This window comes from Salarias fasciatus, chromosome 20 (genome assembly GCF_902148845.1).
Source record: "Salarias fasciatus chromosome 20, fSalaFa1.1, whole genome shotgun sequence".
Classification (NCBI taxonomy): Eukaryota; Metazoa; Chordata; class Actinopteri; order Blenniiformes; family Blenniidae; genus Salarias; species Salarias fasciatus.
This window is the reverse complement of record NC_043764.1, coordinates 13,085,768-13,100,943: the sequence shown is the minus strand read 5'-3', so window position 1 is coordinate 13,100,943 and position 15,176 is coordinate 13,085,768. Positions and strand designations below refer to the sequence as shown.

Below are 15,176 nucleotides of genomic sequence, written 5' to 3'. Positions count from 1 at the left end.
TGCAAGTACATCTCACTGCAGAAATGTACTTCCAGGGTTTGTTTGCCCTCAGTCTCGACTGTCAGATTTGCGTTTGACAAGCTTTTGGTCGGCATTTTATCCTTTGAGCTAAACAGCCTTCATATCACCAGATGTACTCAGTCATTACAGTTGTAACGCTGCAAGAATCAGACCTGTGAGTCTTACTGAGGGCAACGAAAACCACCAGTCCTGCATCACTCTCTCTGCAGCAAATCAAAATCCACTTGTGAACAAATATTACTCACAAAGTGTGTGTTACGGTGATGCATTTTGTTACGCACATGCAAATTTGCGGACACACAAATCTAAATCCGCAGCCATGAATCTCATTACGTGCAAACAATTAGAGATGGACACGTGCACCAGACAGGCTGCTGGTATGTTCGCTCTCCTGTACATTTCCCCAAAATATCAAACTGCTCCTTTAACTGTGTACACCCGACACTCAGACACACACACGCACACACACACACGCTCGGTTTCTCGAGAGCACCACAGATGACACAGCACACGGTGGTCCACAGTCACTGTCTTTGTCGCCGAGCAGGAGTTCAGACGCTACAAACTGTGGGTGTTTGTAAAGGTACACTTGGCCGAGCTGCATTATAAATTCTGCATCTTTTTAGCACCGCGGTGTTGCATTAGGATTAGGACGTGACTTTCATTGCATGGGTAATTTTGGTATTGTGTAAGCGTGTTGTGACGGGGCGGGACACTGAAGGGGGGGTTTCGTGTTGCCCGGAGGCAGAATTTATGATGATCACTGAGTATTTGGCCTAAATTTTGTGTTTGCTGAGTGTAACCTTTGAAGCACCTGCACTGTGCGGTGGGAACTACGGCTGTTTGTGTGTCTCTGACTCCTCCTGACAGATGCAAGATTGTTCTTAGAGACAGATATTTTTGAACTATACGATGTCCGATTTATTTTCCCATGCTGAGGTTTAAAGGTGACGAGCCTTTTCACAGCCGTCTTTTTTTTTGTTTGTTGATACAGTGTTATATTTTTCTTTTCTTTTTTTTTCTTCTCTCAAGGCTTCACCCTGCTCCAAGTCTGCGCTCTTTTGGTTTCGGTCATTATTGTGAGGTACAGGCTGGAGTTGTGAGCCGCTTTTTGTTTTTAATGGCTGGTTACAGAGACGTTCTTGACGTTTGGACTCACAGTGCAGCGCTTCTATCTGCCATTAGGGGGCATACGTATGAAAAGGCATCACGTTTAAGGTGAAATATGTGTGTTTTTGTTAAATTCAATCAAAACTATGTAAAATATCATCTACACCGTCTCTGTTGATTGAACTTTTTTTGATGTAGAGCTGACCGATCACCCTAAACTGCAGCGATGAATCATTCTGGTGTCTGGACTGTCATCCCTTCAGAAAAAAACAAAAAACAAATAAATAAATATTAAATAGGATGATTGAAGCAACTTTTACCTAAAAATCCAAACTTCCAAACTCTGAAGATTAGAACGAGAACAAGGTGGACGCTACATGAACTCAGTATCGCCACCTAACGCTCAAAAGTGTCATTACTCAAATCTAGCACACTAAAATTTAAGGTACAAATTATCTAGAAACATGAGGATTATTTAATTATTTTTTTTCATACAAAGAGGTTGACAAAGTGTGAAGGATGAATAAAAAATATTGAGGGTAAAGCAAAGAAAGTTTAAAAAAACAACAACAATATTGACAGTGAAGCAGAGTACAATATTCAGGCTAAAGTGAAGCCAAAATATCAAGAATGAAAACTGAATTTATAAAATGAAGTCAAAAGTGCAATTCAAATATTTCTTATACCTTCAAATAAAAAAGGTTACTTTTACCAAAATCCAGATTATTTAGTTTTAATGCATTTCATTTATAATAAAAACAATTTGATTTATTTCAGATTCAGAGCAAATTGGAAATCTTATCGACTTTTCACTTTTTGGGCTGAAATTATATTTTCAATATTCTCAAAAATGTAAGTTAATTTTCATATTTGAGTTGTTAGACTTTTCTTGTCGATTTAGAAGAGGAAAATTGTAATTTGATGTGAAATACAGTTACTAAGGTAAAATATTAATAGTAGAACAGCAATTACCAGGATTGTAACCATTTGGTTTCTTTCCAATATTCTTTACCTTTCCAATCTTATGTTGTTTCTGAGAAAAAAAAAAATTCAGATTTTTCATAAATTTGTATTTGCAGATTTTCCTTTTATTTTTTATATTGCCACTAAATTAATTTTAATTTTTCGTCTCCTAATGTTGGATTTATTGCCAGTATCTAAAGAATTCTCAACATTCTAACGTATATATCTCAAAGTTTCAGCTTTACTCTCAACATTTCGACTTCATCCTTGAACATTTGACTCTTCTGTTCCTGCTGTTTCTGATCCATCATCATACATAAAACACTCAGTTTAAATCTAGCGAGAAGACGGTGAAGTGTGCGTTTTTTCAGGATGCTCCCTGTTTTCTGCAGCCACAGACACTCGCCTCCCTGCAGGTGGTGACCGTGGCAGGAAATGTTGAACCAAAGACAACGAGCCATCAGCGTCTGCATCCCACATCCTGATTGTCACATTTTAATGAAGAAAAATCAAGCACATCGACTTTGATGTAAGAAACAGCCAGTTTGATTTGTTTCCTTTCATCAAACAGGGATTTTTCTTGGGGGTTTGGGGGGATTCAGGATGTAATTAATAAACTATAATAAAGATACTGAATATGGTATACATGTAAAATACATCAGTTGAACTTCACTGTGTTGATATTTGCCATTTGTGATGATTTCACTGACGCCCAAACATCCATTTTTTTAAATTTAATTTATAGAAAATGACACTGTGGGCTCAAGAAAGAAAGGTCTTAACCAGCCGATCATTGTGAACGCTTCTTTTATGTTTTCATTGCTGTCTCGGCTCCACTGTTTCCTCTGACTGAGGTTCAGGCTGCCTGAAGGGATCTGAACACACAAAGAGCTCAAAGTGGAGAAATCCTTGTCGTGATTCGTGGCCATTATGTTTCACTATAGTATTTTTTTATTCTTTACTTTTTATTTTTTATATTTCTATATATCTCTCTATATATATGCATTTATTTATGGTGCTTTTTATGATGTTTGTTCATAAGCCTTAATTTTATTCAGTTGCCATCAATGACAAAATAAATAATGAAAACAAAACAAATTGTTTTCTTTTAATTTATTGCAACCTTTTTCTACATGGCACATCAAGGAAACACCATAAAACATAAAATAGTGTGATTTAAATAAAACAAACATTTACCGATATAGGAGACAACGTATGCATTTTTCAGTTTTCTCATTGTTGCTCATGAATACAAAAAACTGTCACACACCCCAAAAAAGCTGATACTTTGCTCGATTCGGGCACAGATCCAGAGTAATGGAGACTAAACTTCAATGAGGTTGAATTTTGTTGATCTGCAGTTTCCATCCGCAGTGTTTCAGAAGTGGAGTGGTAATAAATAATGACTGTCAATCAATAACATTTTTCAAGTTAATCCCACAATTCCTGTGAATTAATTATTTGTACTTTGCTTTTTTTTTTTTTTTAATTCTCTCATTTTGAAAACACAGAGCATGGAAACATAATTCATTAAAGTTTGCAATATGCCTGTTCTCACTGATAAATAAGAAATTAGCCATACGAAAATGAAGAAGCCACAGGGTGAACACAACGTGGTTTAAGGCACAGTAAATAATTCATCCTCTCACAAACTGTAGTTTGGACAAATTACCATATTTTCCAGGATATAAGTCACACTTATACCACTTATCTTAAAAAGTGTTATAGTGGTAATACCATCTCGAACCACTAGATGTCACTGCTTAACAACAGAATGCTGCTACAGAACCAAAAGATGAAACCTCTATTAATATAAGCTAAAAATGATCAAATATCCAGCAGAAACAGTTCAAAGAGTCTGAGAAACCTGTAAAAGACTAAAGAGAAGCAGAGAAACTGTTACTGTAATGAACTAAAATCAAATTGTGGATGAAAAGCTGGTAGAAGCTTACCGACGCTGCAGTTGCATCTCGAAACTGAAAAATAAATGTGACTTATAGTCTGGAGATTATTATATGATTTCCAAGTTTTCCCACTGCACAAATAATGCTACGTTTGTATCTAACTGTGACCAAAGTGTTAAATAATTAGTACAACATACTGGTCACAAACTAATTTCCTGATATGGTCGTATCTTATATGCACAGAAACACCGATAGCTCTTGCTGCATGCTGGCTGTGAGAAGAAACACGTCCTGCAGTCAATCAGACTTTTGTAAAAACTGTTTTAATGAAACTGCAGAATGTGAAAAAGCAGAAAACTGAATTATATGTCCCTTTAAACAGTCCTACATTCCCTAAAGTGAATAATGACACTACAGTCTTTTCTAAAGGCATTTTTACATTTATAATACAAGCTTGGTGTATTAGTCAGTATTTGTGGGACAGGAAATACTTTATATAATTTAGGAAAATGGAAGAAATAAATTAGTGTATCTATTGTCCAGTGACTGACAATTCTTTAACATCAAACATCAAAGTGCTTTACAACTGGAAATTGCAATTCAAAGCTGCTGTTCTAGAAATCAAAAAACCTTTTTTTTTGTTTCACTTCAATAGTCAATAGTGAGAAAAACAAGTGAAACGTTCTGAGTTACTACACGGCGCAGTAGTCTGCAGAAGCAGGTAATTTATCCACTCAATCTCAATCAATGCAACTACGAACCAAAAGAACAGACAAATAGGCTGTTTGCAAAAAGTAAGTTAGACATAGATTTAGAGGAAATCTAATTTAGGCAAAACAATTCAGATAACCAAACACCAAATGCGGCATTTTGAATTATATATATTTCCCCTTTTTTGGGTGGAGCTTAGTGGACAAATTCAGTCCCTGAAAATACCACCTTGTATTATATGACATTAGACCAAAGCAATCAAATGAGAAAATGAAAATAAATCTCATGTGCCTCTCTAAACTTATAAGCTAACCCTTTATCTCTATTGCCACCAAATAAAATATATTAAAATGATCCTCATATCCTCTATTCTTCAAGTTTTACATCCTCTGAACAAACACTTCATACAACTTGTTGACACGAAGTTACCATAAATTGTCAGCCAATGTGAATCCGAAGCAGGATCCACTCTGTTCTGAAGGTAGTTTTCCCAAATACACAACATTGGTCTGTAAAAACACACATTGTAAACATTGTCAAGTGTTCCCACTTGTACCTAAAAACTGCAATTACTTGAACAAAAGCGAAGATTTCGTAAGGCAGACAAAACATCACTGCAGCGTGCGACGACCACAGAGACTGAAGCTGGACGGCGGAGCAGCGTCTTGCTTTGATCTCAGATTAGTGAGAGCCACGTTGGGATCAGCAGCTGCCAAATGGAGCAGAACAACTGCGGGTCTCCTCAGAGAAAGCGACCTTTCCCTGAGGACGGAATAACTTTGAATCTCTTAAAATAGCTTGGCCGGCTTGGACCCGAATAACGCCGGATGTAGTGTGCTGTCTGGAGGGTGGCTGCGGCGTGAGCGGCGGAGCTGCGGGTTCACTTCAAGCGTGTTGTTTCTGCTCTTTGGGGTGGCGCTGGGGGGGCAGTCCCGGTGACAGAGGGCTCAGATACCAAACCCGGTACGTCAGAAACCAACCCAGCAGGCCGCAAATGGTCCCGAGCAACTTGTGGGACGGGTCGTGAAAATAGACGGAGGTGCAGGCGAACATCCAGACCCAAATGATTACGATCAGGTTCAAGGCCACGTACAGCAGGTTGAGCACCGCTCTGGGCAGCGCGGACAGAGTGGCCGTCTTCAGCGACGCCATTGGAGCTATCTCCTCCATGATGAAGAGAGAGGAGTAGGCCAGGATGAAGGAGTGTCCCGAGATGTCGTAACCGTGCCAGTAGTGGCCCGCCCGCCTGCAGGACGCTTTGCTCGTGAACTCCGCATTAACGACGGTCAACCCGTCGTCTTCGAAACACGAGCCGGTGGCGTCCTCGATGTAGAAGAAAGTCTCCGTGCAGACGTACCACACGGCGGTCGCCACCACCAGAGAGAGCAGCCGACGGCCCAGGAAGGAGACGCTCCTGCTGAAGGAGGAGTTGGAGAGGAGGAGGAAGGGCGTCAGCAGCAGCAGCGTCCATCCCCAGGACACTTTGACAAAATACCTGCAGGAGGAACAAGAAGACAGATATGATTACACCCTGTTTTTTTTTTTTTGTTTGTTTTTAATTCATTTCATTTATTGCTGTTGTCACAAAGTCAACCTCTGGATGGACCTTCGATCTGAAGATACCATCGTCTGAAGAAGCTCAAACTCATATTAAAAGAGGCACAGTCCTGTCAAGCTGGAAAACAAAAAACTAAAGAGTTCAGCAACATGCAGATCCAAAGGAATGGGGATCTGAAATTCTCAAAGTTATACAAACATTTTTTTTGCAAACCAGAAAGAGAGTCATATTTTGCAACTCAAGGTAAAACAATAAATTAAAAAAATTGAAAAATGAATGTCTCATGATCACCAGCTTTAAAAAAAAAAAAATCCACACACAAAAAAAAACACGTGAAGTAAATTTGGAATTTCTGCCAGTACATACAGTACACAGTCAGGCATAATGTAAAACACAACAAGTGCTCACAAAGTGAGCTTGGATCTTATTTCAAAACTTCTTAAGTCATTCATTCAGCACGGAGAAATGTATGTATGCTTGTTTGGATTTGACTTTGACAGTCTTCCAATGAACAAACTGTAGAGAACCAGGAGTCTCCTGTCTAAGGTTACCTGCACCTGTAAATAATTACCTTTATCACCGATTATCTCCATTACCTGAAAGTGGTTTGATTTGCTGAAGTTTTGCAGCTAGTAGTAGCACGCTCTAAGGGTTGACCTACACACCCCAAACCTTTGGAACTCATTGTTTCAGCACAGTCTCGTCAATGTGCACGAATTATCGCCCCGGGTGTGTCACCTTTCAGGAAACTTTAAATAGTTTCTGAGTTAACTGACGCCAGCCAGCCGACTGGCTGTGGGCTACTCACACATTGAGGGCATTTCTGCTGCTGCTGAAGTAAGTCTGCGGGACGAGCTCCAGCTCCTTCCCGATGGATCCCACCGCGGAAATGAGGAGAAACATCCAGGGAAAGTTCTGTCGGACGGCCGGAATCCTCCACAGAGACACCAAGTTGTCCACAATGACATCCACCGTCGCCATGTTGAAGCCGCAGAATCACTCTCAGGGGGAGGGGCCAAGTGACGTCACCGCAACTCAGCCAATAGAGTGGCTGTATTTCTTCTTCGTCTTGGTCTTTTTTCTGAGCAGCGAATTGGAAGTTCTTAGATTGTGCTGCCCTCTAACGGACAAATCGAGGTACTGCCTACTGCCCGAAGAGAGCGACAAAATTAAAGCGTCTTCATGTTGTCTGTGGCTGAGAGGTAGGTGCCTGGCAGGGTCCGTTTAGTAGTTTTTATGCTATTTTGTAATTTAGCACTCCTTGTCCATACTCCATTTGTTTTCCTCTGTGTTTTGTATAACAGATTTCCAGTAGTTGCAGTTGATACATTTATCTGAGAAAACAAGAATTTCAAGATTCAGTTCAATTTTATTCATATAATAACAATAACAACTCAAGCACATCATGGCACTTTTACAGGAAAAAAAGGCAACTTTTCCACCTGTCCAGAACCAGCTAAGAGGTGGCGGCCTTCTGCTGCTCTAATTGGGTTTAAGGGTTAGAAAGAGAGAAAAGGAAAGGACAGAGGAAGAGATAAAGAGAGAGCACCAACAAAAGGAGAGATACAGAATGTTTCTTATATGTAATAATGGTGACAGTAAAGATATGTTATTGTTTATTTTCTTTTGTAAAAAGTGTGAACATTTCATAAACATTATATGACAAAAAGGAAGACACCAGATCACATAAAGACCCCTAAAAAGAACAAGATGATGATCTCAAATGAGGGTTTTTTTTTTAATTTTTTTTTTTTTCCACAGCTCTTCAATGAAATTCACCATTTTAAAATATGGATAAAAATATTGTGCTCATCCTGTCTGGGACATTCTTTTTTTGACTAACAAATTATCTGTGATCCTGCACTGTGCAGACAGACACTTCTGTTGGAGTCTGGGTTATGTTTGCTCAGAGGGAACTTCTTGGTGTGGCATGTGGATGTAAGGCAAAGGGTTGAGGTGTCAGGTTCACTGCTTGCTGACCTCGGTACAAGAGACTAAATGTAGCCACGAAAGCTGTCTCAACAAACAAGTGGGCTAAATATACTGTCAAAATGCTTAAGTTGTCACTATATGGCATTCAAGGTGATGGAATCATTCTGATAAAAACAGCACTGAAGATGGTAAACTTGAGATTGGCTTTAGCTGAGTCAGGGGAACATAAACCTCCATGTATAGCATTGGTATGCATAGTTTGTCCTCAGTGCTCTCTGGCTTGGCAAACAAACTTCTCCTAGAAAGACAATTTCTTTCCTGGCATGCTTGATGTTTGGCTGCTTGTTCTGCAATAACTGAAGCCAGACTGCAGACTCTGTCAGAAGCGAAACTGCATTATAGGACAATTGGTTAACATAATTGTCTGCACAGATTTAAACAACTGGACTAAATGGGAAGCATTTAGCAATGAAGAACTACATCTGGACTGTTTGAGCACAACATAATTAACTGTGAGTTGTATTTTAATATGAGCGCTAATATGAAAATACAAGTATTTTAAGGAGCTGCGTTGGTTTTCGGATGTGGCTGAAAGGCCAACAGGTCGACACTTCGAAAAACCTTTCAGCTCAAGGACTTCAAACACAGCTCAGGTTTGCTTTATGCTCCCTCACAGGTAAATACAGGAGGCCCCTGAGGGCCCCTCCTCCGCTTTCAGAGAAAGCAAAAGTCACAGAGAGCTTTTATAAGAGCAGAGCCTCAAACCAGAAAGGTGATGTCATCCTGCCAGAGCTGAACAAGGGGGCTCTGGGAAAAAACATGTCTGTTCCAGCTTGATAACCGCGCTCTCCCAGGTTTGACCCAATTCTGAATCTCAGGCGTTTCTCCTGTCAGGTTTACCTGCCACCATCTCACTGCCTGCCCATGTTGTTTTTCTGCCACACAGTGTTGAGTGAGCCTTCTTATTATTTCCTTGAAACACACAAGACAAAAATTAGAGTTAGTATATTAAAGGTCAATACAATTTATAGATTAAGTGCATGACCACAAATGTGAAACAAGAGAACATGAGTGAAACAGCTATTAACAAAACTATTGAAGAGGGAAGGCGACAGACACGTTTCAATTTAGCAGCCAAAGAAAGCCAAGTTTCATGTATAGACACACCAGATAAATGAACTGTAATGAATCTATAAAGATTTTCCATTTGTTTTAGTAAAAAAATGTAAAGTACATACATTACAATAATACATATTTTTTACAAACCCCGAAAAAGTTAAAACTTAGTCTGAAAAATATGACACTTTAAATGATGCATTCAGGTGCAAAATACAGTGAAAACTGTCAATTAAAATGATTCAACTTTCTTGAAGTTAGTTTGATAATTTTCTTTGTTCGATCATCCCTGGCACTGGATTCAACTCTCTTATGATCTGGTTTCTGCACATGGAACCCCCTGCTATAAAATGTGCGAAATAGTCCCACATTCAACCAGAAATGACTTCCCGGTATGACAGCGGCAATGAGAGGGGTAGTTGAGCTGATGGTGTGAACGTTTAACCTTTATGTTGAGATATTTAAGATTTTACAAACTACTAATTGCACATTGCCACCCTCCCATGATGAAAAATTCAAATTTTGTCTGTTGTCCTCAATAATTTCACTTCACTTCAGATTGCTGATAGTGGCCAGTCCTCACTCTGATCAGTTTTATCCGTCTGTCAGCACTTCCTTCTTCTTTGATGTACGATGATAGAAATATTACCTACGTGGCAGATTTGACATGTATGTGACAACAGCTAAATTTAGACGTTGGATCCGATGAGGCCTCGCTCTCAGCAGGTTAACGGAAGCTCACTGGATATTGTACATGTTGCTGCATGAATATGACCACACATTTCATAAGTCTGCATTTTATTGAAGTAAGACAGTAAAAGAGGTGAAAATAGAGACAATTTATTGTTCCAGTTGGATAAGGTGCAACAAAAGGCTGCAAAGAATCTACAATACAAGTTTAGAAAATATTTCTTCTTTTAAGTGTAACTTAAAAGTATTTGTAAAACAACCTGTTCCAGCTTTGTTATGTTTTGTTATCATATGATAACCATTTATATATATGACTTATCTGTGTTTGGGAAGTGGTCCCTCCACCGTGAAGAGGTGGATTCGCTGCCTTTATTTTCCCAATAGATGTGACGCAGGATGCCCATCTAGGAGTGGCAGATCTCAGCTTAGGGCAAGTGACACTCAGTCACCAGCAACATCTGCTGCAGCTGCCGCAGCCTTCCCTTCCTGAGGCCGAGCACCCGCCTCCATCAGCTGCACCCCGGAGGCTCCCTCCTTCCCTGCTGGTTCAGTTCAAAAGAGGATTCTAAATCAAAGCATCCTTTTTTTTTTTCCTCCTCCACTGTGCACTGCCTTCCAACCTTTTTGATGGAATACAGTCAAGGGACTTCATGTTCACTAGTTGAAATAAAAAAAGGCCCACGTTCGAGGACCCGACAGCAGAGTGACCGACCTCCACTGTGCCACAGGGCCCCCTTTGCTTCTTTGATGAGTCGCTTTATATTCTGCACACAAAGTCACAAAGTCTGACGGCACTCTGCTCAACCTGCGTGCAAGTATGATTCAAGTCTTTGAAATCCTGACTTCAAAAGTTCTTACCTGAATCAATGAGGGGAAATATACGAAAATTCACAGAGAATCGACCAGGTTGATTTTACGCTTTTTCTTCTAGATATTCAGGATTATTGATGATTGATCAGAACTTTTATAAAATGGATAAAAGTCTCTGTAATGTTGCTCAGTATTATCACTACACCACTGAGTTTTAAAGTGTGGTTTGGGTTTTCTCCCAGCATATTGTTGAGAAGATATCATAATAAAACAGAATAAAATGACGAGAAGCAGAGAGTAAAAATATAAATTACTATAAAAAAAAAGGCACAGTCAGTCAATTTCGAACTTAATTCATTTCAATGGTAAGGCTTTTACATAAACGATTCACAACTCCCCCAAAAAAGTGTAGAAAATACTCTTTAAGGCTTTAATGATATTCATAAAACCTGCTTTACCACTGATCTTTTTGTACATTAGCAAATATCTTGATTGTTTTTCTGAGTATTCCAGTTTCCGCCACTCCAAATTGAGACTTGTTGAGTTATCTGGTGACTAAATTTGTCATGGGTGTGAGTGAGAGTGCTTGCTTTGTGATAAAGTATTCCTGTGTGTGCTTTTCACCCAGTGCTTGCTGGGATCAGCTCCAGCTGGAAGAAGCAGGAGTGTAAAAGATGGATGGATGATGCAGAGGGGAGGGCGGAACTCTGGAGGAGAGCAGGACCGACTACAGGTGGTTAACTAAAGGTCAAATAGTGAAAAAATAAAATTACACGAAGGTTCAGCTATCCAAGCGGGATGCGGGGATCCTCTGGGGTTAGGGTTAGACAAAGCGGCATGGATGTGAAGCTTTCCTTTCCTTCCTGAAAACGTTTCGTGATTTTGGAACTAATTCTTCTCCCTCTTTTGTCTTTGATTAGCCTCCCTAAACTCTGAATGATCCGTCTTATCATACATTTCATTCACAGCCAGGAAGCCCAACCTGTTCTGCAGAGAAAGTACAGTATCTATTTAAAACCGGGGTGATCACTCAGATCGTCACAGGTTTGTCAGTGACCCGGGTCAAAGTAACAGCGTTCTGTGAAGTAATGTTCTTGAAGGTGATGTCTGTGTTTGTGACTTCCTCTTTCGTTTGCAGCCTGTGGAGAAGAGGAGGAAGATGACGCATACAGGGGGGTTTTTTGAGCGAGAAATCATGTTGGCCCAGTTAAAACTCTCCGCCACGCATGAGGAATGGTGTTGTTTGCCGAGGCTCCAGTTGAGGTGAGGATCCGCTCTGCAGCTCGTCCGGCTCCCTGCTGTCAACCCGTCCACTGATGAAGGTAGGAAACTCACATTTTACTACTGTTATATATCTCATATGGCAGCAAATGAGTTCAGAAAACTCATGGATTATAACTTGTTGAACTGTATATATAAACTGAATATAATATGTTTTTTAGTATTTGGCATAAGTCTTAAGATTTAGTCTTAAATCTTTAATTTAATAAATCAGAGAAACAATCTTTTTTTGTTTTTTAATTAATATCTTCAGAATTATTTCTTGGCTTGTTTCAAACATTGCAACTTTTAGAAAAATTAATTAAATGAAAATGAATACAAAATTATTTTCTGGACTAGGTTTTTTTTCTTCAAACTACAGTATTTAGTAAATTAGAGTTTACACAGGTTATGTTATACTAAAGTAGAATTGCTTTGTGCTCCTTTCAGTTCTGTTGGTAACTAACATTCATTCATTTGTTCATTCATTCATCTTCTGAACCACTTATCCTCTTCAGGATGTGGGGATTGTTTTTGTTTTTATTTAAAGCTGACATTGCAATAAGTTGAATAAAAGCAATAATTCCTAGATATTTAGGGAATCATATGATGGTGTTATGTCAACATGCTGTAAAACTCCTCCTCCTCCTCCTCAGATGGTTGCTGCTGGTGTTCAGGTCCTGTGGGCTGCCACCCTGTGGATGCTTCCTCACACGAGATCTGCTGCTGCTGCTGTTGTGCTGTCAGCCTCCACAGATCCTCTCAACATGACACAGCCGGGCTTCAGGATGCTGACCGGCGCCGTCGGCTGGTCTCGCAGCAGACGTAGACGAGCGGTTTCACCCAGGGACGTAAAGGCACTGCTGGATTACCACAACCGGGTCCGATCCCAGGTTTTCCCCCCTGCGGCTAATATGGAGTACATGGTGAGGCACTGGGCGGTGAATGAAACCAGATGCACATAGAATCATCATTCCTTTACATATTTCATTATTGCATAACATCACATGACATGACACAACAAAAAAGGAAAATAAAACAACAAAAATCCTGCACAACCATTATCCCAACACTGCTGCTCACTCCCTGCGTCGAGAAGCAGGTGAATGATGGTTTGTTTTTCATCTTCCGTCCTCTCAGTTATGGGATGAAGGTCTCGCCAAGTCAGCCAGCTCCTGGGCTTCACGATGCGTTTGGGATCACGGTCCAACGCAAGCCTTAAAATATATGGGCCAAAACCTTTCCATCAGCTCAGGAAGGTAATGCAGAGCTTTCACAGCAGGAGTCGGCTTTTTCTTTCTCTCTCTGCTTCAAGGTTGAAGCAGCAAACAGATCGATTTGTGGGGTATCAATCTGTTCATGTGTCCTTCATGTTGCAGGTACAACTCCATCACAGACCTGATCAGATCCTGGTCTGAAGAGAGGAATCATTTCTCCTACCCCAACAGATGCAGTGGATCTGTGTGCTCTCACTACACTCAGGTACTGGAATTGTAATGCTTCCTGTTTTACTATGATTATAATGATCTCCAGGATGCTTGATTTTGACAACCAGCATCGCTCTGTCTTCACATTTAACTGTCTTCATCAAACTGTACCCACCAATGTGCCTCTGTTGACTGAGATTATATCATGAGGTACATAACTTTCCCCATAAGCTCGATAAAAATGGAGATTTGGCTGTGTGGTGAAATCAGCTTTTACTCTACTCTACTCCACTCAGAGAGCTGAAGACTGAACATCATCAGCGCTAGTGGTTTCTTTAAAAAAAACAACCTAAAAAAACAATAATATTTGTGTGTTTTCTTTCAGATGGTCTGGGCAAGCACCAACAGAATGGGATGTGCTGCCAGGAAGTGCTCCAACATGCGGGTGTTTGGGAGCACATGGAGGGAAGCAACGCTGCTGGTCTGCAACTACTCCATAAAGTAAGAACAACATGAGAGGTGAACAGGTTAAAGTCATTACATGAACATTCAAATAATAAGAGGAGAGGATTCAGACATCAAAATCTGTTTGCAAAACAGTGAACCACAACCCACAGCTCTTTTCGTTTGGCTTTCATAAAACATCTGTGACAGTCAAAAGATACTTTTTTGAAAGTGTATCAAGTCCTGTTTCGCGTTCATCACTGTCATCGCTTCATGAATCCATTTCTTTCCCATTAGAGCTCACATTCAGAATATTTGCGCAACACAGATGGACAGAATCGTGACCCAGACGGTTGAGTTGACGCTGTGCTCGTGTGTGTTTCAGGGGAAACTGGGTGGGAGAGGCTCCCTACCAGAGGGGGAAGCCGTGCTCTCTCTGTCCGTCCAGCTATGGAGGGTCCTGCTGGAGGAACCAGTGCTCACCAAAAACCAAGAGCCAATGACCCAGGATGGAAGATAAGGACGAATCTCCTCCGAATTGAAGCTGATGTGTTACCACTATTACCATGTAAATATTCTCTGTTAAGTTTCATTTTCAATGCTGCTAATTATTCACATGCCAGCATCAAAATAATAGAGGAATCTTGTTTTTGCACTTTTTTAAATCAAATTGTTGGTTTGACAGAAATAGCAATAACATTCATGCACTTTCCTGGTTTGGATAAATTGCTGCCACAATGATTTTTTTAAACAAATTAATCTACATTGTCAGTTCTCATTAAAGTCATCCTCACGAATCTCACTTGAACTCATTGTCGTCCGTTTGTCTGTGACCAATAATTACGTTATAAATAAACGATGGTGCTGTACGACCATATAAATATTCTGGCGCTTCACTGCTTCTGTTTATTTACTGCTGCGGCTGCAGGAAATTTTCTGCCCTGCATTTCACCTCATTACATCTCACCATTTAGCCATCAGCGACTTTCTCTGCCATAAAACAGGAGACTAATGCAGCTTTTATGGTCTGAAACACGAGGGAATCAGCTGCCCGTTCGCCACTGATCCATGGACACACAAACACACTGCGGTAACACAGGAAAACATTTCACAAAGTTTTTCCCAATCAAACTCAGAAAGTTCCAAACTGACTTCAGGAATACTGAGATCGATGTTATGTTGCTTGAAATGAAAAACCACTTTGCAAATTTGTTTGAAAATGGAGCACAG

At 40.1% G+C, this 15,176-nt stretch overlaps 2 protein-coding genes across 2 annotated transcripts; one reads left to right on the top strand and one right to left on the bottom strand.

Moving 5' to 3' along the window:
• Positions 1 to 3,566: 3,566 nt before the first annotated feature.
• fitm2 (fat storage inducing transmembrane protein 2) lies at positions 3,567 to 7,252 on the bottom strand. Its single transcript, XM_030119777.1, has 2 exons — positions 7,076 to 7,252; positions 3,567 to 6,204 (listed from the first exon to the last, which is right to left on the bottom strand). Exons 1-2 carry the CDS (start codon positions 7,246 to 7,248, stop codon positions 5,595 to 5,597), a joined length of 783 nt encoding a protein of 260 aa, XP_029975637.1. The 5' UTR covers positions 7,249 to 7,252; the 3' UTR covers positions 3,567 to 5,594.
• Positions 7,253 to 12,094: 4,842 nt separating this feature from the next.
• On the top strand, positions 12,095 to 14,462 carry r3hdml (R3H domain containing-like). The gene is made up of 6 exons (XM_030119301.1): positions 12,095 to 12,137; positions 12,732 to 13,001; positions 13,216 to 13,334; positions 13,455 to 13,557; positions 13,888 to 14,003; positions 14,332 to 14,462. The coding sequence occupies exons 1-6, from the start codon at positions 12,132 to 12,134 to the stop codon at positions 14,447 to 14,449; spliced, it is 732 nt and encodes a 243-aa protein (XP_029975161.1). The 5' UTR covers positions 12,095 to 12,131; the 3' UTR covers positions 14,450 to 14,462.
• Positions 14,463 to 15,176: the final 714 nt, after the last annotated feature.